The 12,024-nt window shown below is 41.2% G+C and overlaps 1 protein-coding gene across 2 annotated transcripts; it reads left to right on the top strand.

Annotated features, from left to right (window-relative positions):
• The first annotated feature begins 1,444 nt into the window (after positions 1 to 1,444).
• LOC131696457 (MOB kinase activator 3A) lies at positions 1,445 to 10,279 on the top strand. 2 transcript variants are annotated; one of them, XM_059014930.1, is made up of 5 exons: positions 1,445 to 1,729; positions 2,696 to 2,795; positions 5,096 to 5,607; positions 7,215 to 7,417; positions 7,990 to 10,279. In XM_059014930.1, exons 3-5 carry the CDS (start codon positions 5,190 to 5,192, stop codon positions 8,017 to 8,019), a joined length of 651 nt encoding a protein of 216 aa, XP_058870913.1. In that variant the 5' UTR covers positions 1,445 to 1,729; positions 2,696 to 2,795; positions 5,096 to 5,189; the 3' UTR covers positions 8,020 to 10,279. The 2 variants fall into 2 exon arrangements, with proteins under 2 accessions (XP_058870913.1, XP_058870912.1); XM_059014929.1 differs by lacking the exon at positions 1,445 to 1,729 and having other exon boundaries at positions 2,592 to 2,795.
• The last annotated feature ends 1,745 nt before the right edge of the window (positions 10,280 to 12,024 follow it).

A 12,024-nucleotide genomic window follows, 5' to 3' on the forward strand; every position in this document is an offset into this window, starting at 1 on the left:
CCCTGAACCCAGTCCTGGTTTTCAGAACTACCTTGTTCAGATCAGTAATCTGCTATTTGTCGATTAGACTTTTTACAGCCAACCAGTATCACCTGAGTCTACAGGTCTTTAAATGATTACCAACAGTAAAGATAAGTGTTACAGGCAGTGTTGTGTGATACGGACTGTGTCCCGTCAGTGAGATGAGGTTAAGATCTCTAAAACCACCAATGCTGACGAGCCCGGCTCTTTTGCATTAAGATGCTTTAAGATGCTCCTTTATCCAGGGCGACTTACAATCGAAAGCTAACCAGGTGTTTCTAAAAAGCAGGACTTCGGTGAAGGTTAAGTAAACTCAAACTCTGATTTATGATTTGTGTTTCCTGCAGCATACCTTAGTAGAGCCTGTGCCCCAACACCAAATCCCAACTTTATCATAATAACCTGCAAGCCACAAAACACTTTCATTCTATTGAAATCTACTGTTGCTGCGACCAGGGGGCTTCCATAGCACAACAACGGTAACACTATGCTGAGGTCTAGGTAGAGCGATGGCAAAGAGTGAAGGGAAAATGGATGCTTCTGTGTCCACACTATTACTGCACACTGCACACCCTCATGTTACTTAGAGATCCCCCATCCAAGCAGGTCCAGCTTTGCTAAGCTTCAGTATCCAAGGAGGTAAATGCACTTTTGAATGGGATACAGACCCATGGTTAGAAACTCACACCAATTGTCCTGCACTGTTTCTGAGTTTCAGAACTTCACTTGTTTGGGTACACAACTGAAATGGCCGAGTTTTAAGAAGTTTGGAGAGAAATCAGACTCCCGCTAACGCTATTCACACAACCTGAATAATACAAGAGGCATTGAAAGCACAGGCGTGCATTAAGATTCATTAGAGTCTGCTCTCTGGTCACGGCTGTCACAATCCGAGTAAGTCAGCAGCAGGTGAAAGGGATTTATGAACTTGAAAGCAGTTTTTGTTTTGTAAACAGCTGAGGAGGCATGAACGCCTGTTTCTTGGAAAAGGCAGTTCTATAATCTCTCCTGAACTCTGGGGCCTTTCTGGAATTCCCCGTAACATTAACCTTAAAGGAGCCAGTTCCTCATTCTCTTTGAAGTGCCAAGGATCTGAAAATGACACTAAAGCCAAATATCTATTGTGAGGTTCTTGGTGAGGGTTTTTTTTTCTGTGAGTGGGAGAGGATGTAGACTCCCTTGCGGTAAATTTTTAAACAAAGAAATGGGAGTTTTAAAAGGTAACCCCCCTTCTCGTTAAAGACCCTATGAGTTCAAAAATGCAGCTCTTCGGTTTTAATCTCTGTTTTGCTGCCTTGGCTCGCTTGATGGCGCCATTGTATAACTTTCTACTGCTGCAGGATTGTCTCTGTTTGCCTCCAACGGGTCAGGGTGAGGAACCCCAGCTGGCCTAAAGGACCACGTGTACGTCCCCTAAACATCCCGTTTTTAAAAGTTGGCATAAATATATGGGAAAGAAGCGTGATTGTAATGCTGAGCGTCTTAATCGGTCGTTTCTTTTTTAATTGTGTGATATGAATAGAAATTAGAATAATAACACCCTGTCTTTTTAAGGCAGCAGAATTAGCTTTTTCAGTCCCATCGTTGGGACTTCGTGAGTCACACCGGAAGTGGGGATTTCCTATCTTTGAGAAAAGTTGGATTAATAAATAAAAGGGATTTAAACACACGTTACGTTACAGTCTCGCCGCGCATCACGTTACAGCAGGTAAGTTTATTTTCTAACGTGAAGTCTATGAGCTAATAGTCTGCGTGTTTACTTTTTATATACAAAGATATAGCGGATCTTCATCAGAAACTCAGCGTATAGGAAATTAGACGAAGCAAATGCAACAGGCGGTGTCGTGTTATGATATTCAGAAGTTTGTAAGAATATGAATTACAACCTAACACAATCGCCCCAATTACTACCAACGATATTCGACTTCGAACGTGTTTTACCCCGGCATTAAATTAACTTATTTTTGTATTCTGTTGTGACTTCATAGTTGAACTCTGTACGCGCTGCATTAATTACTTTAAAATGGTCAATTTCATGTGTTTATTTTACTGTCTTTTATCCTAAATATCACTCGGGTAGCAGGTTTTATATACTGTACTGACCTATGTCGTATTTCAAGACATAACATTTAAAGAAAAAGTCAATAGGCGTACCCCTGAGTTCACCTTAGCCCTTACCTTAGCCCTGGGCATGGTGTAAACTGCCAGTGGGGTATTATGGGCTGCTCAAGGGGGTTAAACTCCAGTCCTTGCCAATTATTTACCGCAATTACCGCCCCAGAAATGTGACCCGTCTCTCTTTAGTCTCAGATGTTTACCGTATAATCGTATAAATAAGCGTATACGAGTATACTTGCGGTTTTTTGTGAAACAAAAATGCTGCCGCTGCTTTGGTTTCATATGTAAAGCTACGAATATAACTATTTTTGTTTATTTATTTGAAGTCCCGCTTATAAACCGATGCTTAGTTCGCTTATATAATTAATATAAGCGTGTCGCCCAACGTGATGCGCCTGTATGCGTGATTATACGGTATTGGGTGACGCTTTCTTGAGAGGAAGTGTGTCCTGCTCGAGCGAGGAGGGGCCTTCAAGTCTAAACCCCGACGCGTATTTTGAAAGTCTCTTAAATTACTTGTTGATTTTTGTAATTTTGGATTCGCTTTTATTTGAAGGTTTGCTGAAGAGTTGCTAGTCAACACCGAGTTATTATTGGAGTCCTGAAGACCGGCGATAACTTACTGCTGTGTTATACGCCATCCAGTAATCAAGGAGGTAAGTGTGGAAAGTTATTAAAAAAAAAATTAAAAAAAAATAAAACGCTAGTGCAGGCGTGACGGGGGGAAATGGCTGTCACGTTTCGCAATACTGCTGTGTGCTGTTCAAACACCGATATCTCACAAACGAAGTGAATTCAAACAACCACTGCCTGTTACCCGCATTATATAATGTATGTTGCGCCGTTTGTGTCCAGAATTGGCGCCGCCGCGGGTCGACAAGATTAGCATGCTGTTGCGACTGTCTTATAATCATCACTGAGGAAAGCAATGTGAAATGCTTTTTTTAAAGACGTTGTACGTGTTTAGTTGAAGTAGCTAAGGCGCTTACGATTTGATCAGCCTAGTGTATCCCGTTGTGAAAACCGTCGCGGGATATGTTTTGTCCTTTTGTTTTATTATGCAGCACTGGGGGGACTCGCCCTCGATAGCTCTGACCGATTTCTTTCCTATACCCTAAAAATAAGCTGTTCCTGCAGTCCACGGGGAATAACCCGGGCTAACTTTCTCTTTCAGTTGCGGTACACTAAATATAAGTGGTACAAAAACATATGCTAAGCTGTCACTTCAAATGTATAACCAGGCTTGCATGTTTTAGTCTTTTTTGTTGGAGGGTCGTTTGATGTATGTGTCCACAGTGTACAGCTGCTGGGATGGAAATAAGACTCCTGTTGCATAGCAATGTGATCCATTCCAGGTTTTACTGTGAGTTTAATAGAACACACCTAAGCTTGATACCAGTGCAGCGTGGCGAATCATGCTCTCGGTGAAACTGCTATGCAATAGGAGTCTTATTTCCATCGCTGTGCTGTACAATTATTATTATTATTATTATTATTTTAATGAAAAGTAGTCTTGTAATTTTTAAATGATTCAGCAGTACACAATTCAGCTAGTACCCAGTACCATATCACAAGAAACTTTTGGACTGTTTGCTAGTTTAGAAAACCTAATGTTACCTTAGGAAAGGTTATCCACGGTTTGTTCTAACCAAGATCTGCCCTTTCAACAGATGACAAGGACTATGAGTGAAAAAATCCTTATCTTTAGGGGTGTTGATATTTTGGTGCAGACAACTGAAGGTGTCAGGTTTCACAGTGTAAAGAACTGGCTATAGAAGAGTGTCTATAAACAAAGTGTGTGTGGGTGTTTTATTTATCAGATTAGTTTAAAATGCCTGTAAAAAGTAGTCTAAAGTAGCTGTTTATAAGTTGCTAACACAGATGTCACTCACAGCTAAAATAACTTGCACACTTGTATTGGATAAAAGTACTAGTTCTGATGAGTTGCCCTCATTGAATCTTTGTAAAATCAGCCAATGCAATATCAAGTCACTAATCTTGGCCTGCCTTACCTGAGGTGACGTTAGCTAGTCCCAAGATTTAATCCAAGTTGAATTTTGTTTTGAGAAAAGACTGCATGTTATGCATCGGAGTAAAAACCTTAATCCAGCTGCCCTGGATGTGTTGTGACAAGCTCACGTCCTGCATGTTAATGCTTCATTAATCAAGCACTTGTACATCTGAGAGACTGGCACTGAGCTTCTGAAAGGCAGATTACCAGCTGGCTCTTCATGCAAACTACACATCGAAACATTGCTCTGCACTGAAAACCCATCCAACTGATGGAAGCGTTTTCAGGACTGGAAATAAGACTCCCATTGCATAGCAGTTTGATCCATTCCTGGTTTTACTATGAGTTTAGTAAGACACACCTGAGCTTGCTACCTATACACTCTGGCTAATCAAGCTGGTATTAAAACCTGGAATGGCTGAAACTACTATGCAATAGGAGTCTTATTTCCATCCTTTTGTTTTAGTGTGAACTCCACTCTAAATCTAGCCATGCTTATTTCATTTGTGCATTGCATCCATGTAAGTGTTGCATGTGACTCGTACCTAGCTGTCAGTCCTTCAAATACAGGTGGGGGATATCAGTTGTCTTTTTTTTTTTGTGAGAAAAGTTAAATAAATATTCAGCCTAACATATAACAGAATGCTGTGCTTGAAACTCTCACTCGCCCTGCACCCATACCAGAGTTTCAGAACTTTTTAAGGGATTGAAATGATCAGTTGCCAGGAGTATAAACAATTGTACCCCTGGTAAATGTGCTTTGAACTGATCACAGCATGAATAAACTACTAATAGGAGCTGGAAGGGAGAAACTGTTTATTTTACATTGAACGCCTGGCTCCTGATCATTTGAATACTATACTCAATTGAAGTCCAGGTGTGGGTGCAGGGCTAGTGCAAGTGTCAGACCCTGCCAACTTATTAATACATATTTATTTTGAACAGGTTCCATGAGCATTAGAAGAAACGGCTGCTACGTATCAAAGACTTGACTTTGGCATACAAGTCTTAAGAAGCACCCCCCACTCCCCACCCAGAGATGTCGATGGCACTCAAGCAAGTGTTCAACAAGGACAAAACATTCCGGCCCAAGCGCAAGTTCGAGCAGGGCACCCAGCGCTTCGACCTGCATAAGAAGGCCCAGGCGTCTCTGAACGCCGGGCTGGATCTGAAGCAGGCTGTGCTGCTGCCTCACGGGGAGGGGCTCAGCGACTGGGTGGCGGTTCACGCCGTGGACTTCTTCAACCGCGTCAACCTGATCTACGGCACCATCAGCGAGTCCTGCACCGACGAGTCGTGCCCGGTCATGTCCGGCGGCCCCAAGTACGAGTACCGCTGGCAGGACGAGCACAAGTACAAGAAGCCCACCGCCCTCCCCGCGCCCAAGTACATGAGCCTGCTGATGGACTGGATTGAGATGCAGATCAATAACGAGGTCATCTTCCCCACCAACGTCGGTACGGAGCGCTTTCTAAAACAGACACGGGTGTAGGCCAGGCTTTTCAACGACAGGCCAGCTGAGAGAATTCCAATACTGAGTTTAAGATCTGTTCTTAATTCCAACACACATTTTAGGGCCGCAGAAGAATCTCATTTAAGGCAGTTCATTTAGTTTCACACTCGATATTGTTTTTGCATTGGCCCGTCTTTCTGCACCAGGCGAGGAGCGTGGCACGTCTTTCTGCACGTCTGTCACCAGAAGAATGAATTGCTATTATTATCACCTGCAGGGAATCTAGCAGATGCACCATGAACCTTCATGGAGTACTGTAGTTATTCTACCAATGAGTCTGGCCAAATAACCCCTCTGGAGAACCACTTATTTTTTGTTACATCATGGAAATTTATGATAGACATACTAGTTGACCATTTGCTTACGTACAGGACTTAAGGTGCATATCATAGTTGCTATTTAACTACTGTTCTCTACTTTCTTATTCTACCATGTTATACTACGCTAATTTACTTGGCAAGCACAGAGTAATATCTCTTTGCCCAGGGTTAATGATGCTACTTCCTTTTAAACTGTCTTGTTATATGATGGCGTGTGGCATTAATAGGTTCAGAAGAGATTATTCTTTTAGCTTCTCGTTCCAGTAACATGTGATGTTAATTCTGATAACACGAAGGCTTTTTATTGTGGTGTGTTTTTATTGCAGTTCCTCAGCTGTTTCCGCATACTAGAGATCTAAAAGGGCCGCTCCTCAGTTTTGTGGCTGTGGCCGTCGCTATAGTAACACAACAAAGACGTCACACAGTTCTGTAGCTGCTCGCCTACCTCAGTGCTGGCCCCTTCCTGTTGCTTTTGAACAATGTGAAAGGACTTCCTCGGCACGATTTCACTCCCTTCTCTTTAAGACGCGGACATCTTTCTGCCGTGGTTTCCTGTTCTTTCTCCTCCCTTCTTTTCAATCTGTCCTAGTTTGGATTGACAGCTGTTCTGAAGCTGTGTCTCAGTCATTCAGGTATACACTGTTGTTGTTATTTATTTGGCACTCACCTTTATTCAAGATGACTTGCAGGTGTTACAGGTCAGTACAGTATTACAATACAAGGTTAATGTTTAAATGCAGTGTAGTTTACGGTAAGTGCAAATAATACAACAAGTTCTATATGAACTAGGATGCAACAAGTAAGGATTACAGCAAGTTATATCTACAACGACATTAGTAGTGCAAGGATAGTGCATTAACTGAATGCATTCTCAGATAGTTTCTCATCTTACTTTATTAAGCTGAACTTGACCGCGCGTTACTCCATTTCACTCTATAAGCTCCTTGGTTTGTTAGTGTCTGTTTCGTTTTCCAGTTCACTCGACTTTATGAGTAAAATGAGTTAATTCTATAGGGTGATGCAAAACTTTTAACCGCAGCTGTACATGTAAGAACTCTGTGCCACTGGTGGCTTCAGTGAGTTTTGACCTTGAACACATGACAGTGTCTTGGCATGCCCAGTGATGCCATCCCTGTGTTTCCTGTAGCTTTGTCACGGCTCAACCAAATATGTATAGCGACCGCCGTGCAGTGCGTGTTGTAATTGTGTATTTGATCCCTTGCTCCCCTAGGTACCCCCTTCCCAAAGAACTTCATGCAGGTGGCGAAGAAGATCCTGTCCCGTCTCTTCCGGGTCTTCGTGCATGTCTACATCCACCACTTTGACCGGGTCCTGCAGATGGGGGCCGAGGCGCACGTCAACACATGCTACAAGCACTTCTATTACTTCGTCAAGGAGTTCAACCTCATAGACCACAAGGAGCTGGAGCCGCTGGTGAGTTCTGCTTTGCAGGAGGACAGGAGGGCAGTGCGGTCTCCAGGTAGGGGCTTGAGGCCAGCAGACCACATGCTGCTCCTGGAGGGTCGGTCCCTCCTGGTTTTTGTTCCAACTGTACCCTAAATTACTTAATAGGTCCAATTCATTAACTTAGTGTACAGTTAGAAAATAAAAACCAGGAGGGACACCGGCCCTCCAGGACCAGGATTGGAGAGCCCTGGTGTATAGTATTATACAAGCCAGGGAAATTTCTGGATTGAAGGTGTATCATTTACCTGCGCAGAATTGCAAGCATAAAGATGGTTGATGCGATTACAAGTTTTAATATGAGATATTCATCTGTTTTAAACCACCTAGTTAAAAGCATGTTGCCAAACTTGTCGTTTGTTTTCTGTTCACAAGACCATACTTGCCACAACACAGTTTACTGGTAAGAATGCGAAGCGGCTGTTTTGACTGCCTAAGGGAAACATAGTTATTTCTAATAAGCAAACCCCTGAATCTCAGTGATTTTTATGTAAACATGCAGCTTTATTTAACCCTGTCGTTTTCCTCCTCGTATCCAACAGAAAGAAATGACAGCCCGGATCTGTCATTGAAAATGGATCATCTCCCTTCAGACTGTAGAGAGACAAGCTTTGGGGCAACATTCCATCTCGGAGACCACTGTGGAGACAGAAAGAGAGTTTATTTTTATATGTGGCTCTTTTTGAGCAAAAAAGATATATGTATAAAAATATATAATCTGCTAAAAGTATCATATTTTTGGTGTAACTGATGTTTTATGAGTATTAGCTGTTTTTAAAGCTTTTTTTTAACTTAGTTGAAACTTTGTTACTGTTGTTTTTGTTAATGTAAATTTTAGAAATCTGTTTTATAGTGTAACAAATGTTGGGATGAAAACTAAACTGTGTGTGACTGCATCTTAAGTATATAATTGATATGCAATATTGATTGCTGTTCGGTTTAATGGTAATAAGCAGTCAATAGATGCAAGATATATTCTCTAGACAGAATGTGAGCACAGAATGACAGCGGTGGATACAAGCAAACCTATTTCATGTCATCTGTTTAATAACGTGGAAGTGAAATTCAGTAAAGAGGTAGCTGCAAATCAATCACATACTTATTTAATCAATGCAAGTTTGACCAATGAATCCTGAAGTAGCCACATCATATCCTGACCGCTGGGACCAGATTGGTTTGCATTAAGTCTCGGAGGCTATCTAAGCGCTAAGTGCTATTCAGATTAAAAGTGAAACCACTTTGAAAGAATATGCAGACTTTGAACGACGTTCGTAATAAACAGTTTTATAATTGCCAATTCAGCTTCATACTGTCGAATTGTGATCTCCCAGCTACACCCCAGTCTATGGGCAACAGTACAAGAAAGCCTGACTCGATGACGCTGCTAGCTTGTGTTTTGGAAGGCAATGATCGAAGTTACTGTGAAGCAGTATTTATTTTAATTGGATTAACGTTTCATTAATGAGCCATCTTAGCTAGAAAGATAACTGGACTAAATCATCCCTCCTCAGTAGGATAGGAGGTCGTGGAATATTCCAGGGACGCTTCAGAAGACAAAGAGGCTGCTTCCCTAGCTTGCTGTTTGCTCCATTTTTTTGAAATGTAGTACTTTAGTGGTGAACTCTGTTTGTTCTCCCGTAGTTGGCTATATTTGTCCCTTAATAGCCAGATAATATTCACTTGTTAAACAGTAACAGGATGCCCTTCAGATTAGGAAGAGGGGGGCACAATGCATGCTGCAGTGTGAAATGGGTTACACTTATTAAATGCATACAATACTATTTAGGGTTGGCTAGGTTGTTATTATGTGTATAAAAGGATGATTTACCAGTGTCCTTTGATTACTTCTCATGGCCCTCAGTAGCAATTAAATTCCATTTAAGATTAAAATCAACTGTGCTTTTTGTCGGCTCAACAAAGCAAGTCCACGGTGAGATACTGTAGCTTTAGCTGTCAGATCACTTGTTTCCAAAGAAAAAGCCCTGATCTTTTGAAAGTGGATTTTTCGTAACACAGATTTACATGTCTAGTAGCAAGTACACTGCCAGGTTTGTGGAAACCAGTCATTGTATAGAAGAAAAACCCAGATTTGAAAAGGATGCATCATTAGTTTATTAAAAACATGTGGCACTGCGGATTAAACCAGAAGGGAGGTTGAGTAAACACTCTCTATTACCAATCGGGGTTCTGTAGCTTTTAGACTGATTCACACACCAATTGTGCAACCCATCACTGAGGGCGATTTCTGTCTAGTCAATCCGGAGTTGAATTTGTCTCATCTTTTAACTCCAACCTCGAGGCATCAGTTCCAGTCTTTAGATATCAATGGATATTTTGTTTGCATTTTTAATTTATTTAATAATTTCAAGGAGTTGTCTTTTGTCTTTGTACTTGATGGATAATTAATGGCATCATGTTGAGGTTTTAAATTAAACGATGGGAGACTTGGTATTATTAAAATACTTGACTTGTTTCGCCTTTAACACTCCCCATGTGTTTTAATGAGCCAGAACTGCTATGTTATAGCTGGGATGCCTGTCCCACCAGCTGCTGAGGGACTGTGGGGTTTTAAAGGCATTAGAGTGGACCAGCACAACACAGATTCCTGCCTTTTCTTTGTCGCCTCTGACTATTGTGTTTACTGGTACAGAATCTTCCAAGTCTAGTGCCTGCTTCAGCTCTGTAGTGTTAAAGACATCTGTATTAATTTAATTAACAGGCAAGCTGGGGGCAGGGTTTGGATGTGTTACAGATTACATGTGTATTTAATTTGATGCTTTTAGGTTTATATATATAATGAGATATACAATAAAGCCACGTTATTTTATGAAATTAGGTTTTCTCTTGACTTATTTCTCTCTGGTGTTAAAGCTCTTCTCGCTGCTTATGGTTACAAATATTTTAAAAGTCAATAAACTTGTCTGGTTAGGGTTATTTTTCTTTCAAACTCAGATTTCCGCATTATGCCGTTCACATGAGAAGCTGGATATTTTACTTAGAGGAATTACAGAAGCAACACTTCACAATAAGTAAATCACTTATATTTAATCAGTCATCGGTGTGCTTCTCCCACTGGAAAAAACAAAAGAAAAGTCCCACTGGAAAAAAAAAAAGTCAAAGCGATCTCTATTCTCATATTCCATAGCTGTGATCTACAGCCCTCCTGTGAGTTATGCGTGTGGTTGAGACTTTAATTGGCCAATGGAAATTCCCTCCTGTTCCCGGAATCTTCAGCCTGAGCAGAATCGTGTTACTGCGGCTTGGCTGTTATGTTTCACTTTCTCCACTAGATGGTGCCACTGTACCTGCTAGTTGTGCCTCGGTTGCAGTGTGTGCTGTATTGTGTCAGAGCCTGGTGTGATTTATATGATTAATGACATGTTCCTTGAATAAGGTCAGTAAATGTTAGTTGCAGTTGTAAATTATATATATATATATATATATATATATATGGGACTTTTCAGTTTCTACATGTTGCAGCACAGCCGCACCAGCTGGGGGCGCTGTCGATCAAATTTAGTAAAATGGGACCATGCATGACGCATGTTTGATATATTTTGTATTCTTAATATAGGTAGTAGACGATGCTCGGGCTATAACACACCGAACATGTCATTTATTTACAATTTAGGCTAATAAGTATAACTATTCCTCGTTTTTCAACCCGGATATCAAACTCCTGGCAACAGTATTGTTTTAATTGATATTGTTGTTACCCGCAGGAGAATTTGCTCAAGTAACGACAAACCCCATGCAGACTATAGACTCGTTTATTTATGTATTTATTTATTTGTGTATGTGTAGAAAAGTATAGAACTAGCTTGATCGTTAAAAAAACTCGTCATGGTCTATAAATGTAATAAAAAAAGAAATTCAACACAACAGTTCAACGCACTGTCGCCAATTAGGGCAATTTCCTTTTGAAACAGAGCTCGAATGACCACGCCGAAAATCAGGGACAATCAACGCCGGGAGATGAAAGGAGTGCTGGTTTGTGACGTATCGCAGCGGCCCTTCAGATCTCGCTGTGAGATGTCTTAACAAAGTGGTGACTGGAGGAGATTATTTCGCTTTAATACACCGCGCTCATCAGCATCATTACTGTAACCCGGCTGGGTAACTGTATGAAATGATCCATTCAATTCAGTAGCAACCGGACAATATACTGTATTTCAGTATGCAAGACTGTTATGGAAGCTGTATTTGAAAAACAAAACCTTTTTGTCTACAAATAAGTTCTGCATACCCCCCTCTCTCTAGCCCTTAGTATGCAATAGTATAAGCTATTTGCAATTTTAAATTCCACGCGTGGAAATCATAGTACAGTAATATAGCAAGAATTGGTGAATTGATAACCATTTCCAGTGTTTTTCCTGCGTTTATTGATATACACCGATTTCATTTTTGCTGCGCTGTGTTTTAATTACCCCATGATGCGTTTTGGTTTGATTGCAGTCAGTGCAGAATGTTGTCATCATCTTAAATGCTTTATCGGTGCAACGTGACCAGCTAACCAGAAACTGTGACACACGGTCCCTCCCCGGCACTGGCTGTGAGTAAGGCCTAGCCTCGGTTTG

Source organism: Acipenser ruthenus, chromosome 49, assembly GCF_902713425.1.
Source record: "Acipenser ruthenus chromosome 49, fAciRut3.2 maternal haplotype, whole genome shotgun sequence".
NCBI classification, from domain to species: domain Eukaryota; kingdom Metazoa; phylum Chordata; class Actinopteri; order Acipenseriformes; family Acipenseridae; genus Acipenser; species Acipenser ruthenus.

What these genes read in the sequence shown, in the direction of transcription:
- LOC131696457 (XM_059014930.1), top strand. Translation starts at nt 5,190, where the DNA reads ATGTCGATGGCACTCAAGCAAGTGTTCAACAAGGACAAAACATTCCGG. An exon ending in CATCTTCCCCACCAACGTCG is followed by an intron (nt 5,608 to 7,214) that starts GTACGGAGCGCT and finishes TTGCTCCCCTAG; the next exon opens with GTACCCCCTTCCCAAAGAAC. An exon ending in ACAAGGAGCTGGAGCCGCTG is followed by an intron (nt 7,418 to 7,989) that starts GTGAGTTCTGCT and finishes CGTATCCAACAG; the next exon opens with AAAGAAATGACAGCCCGGAT.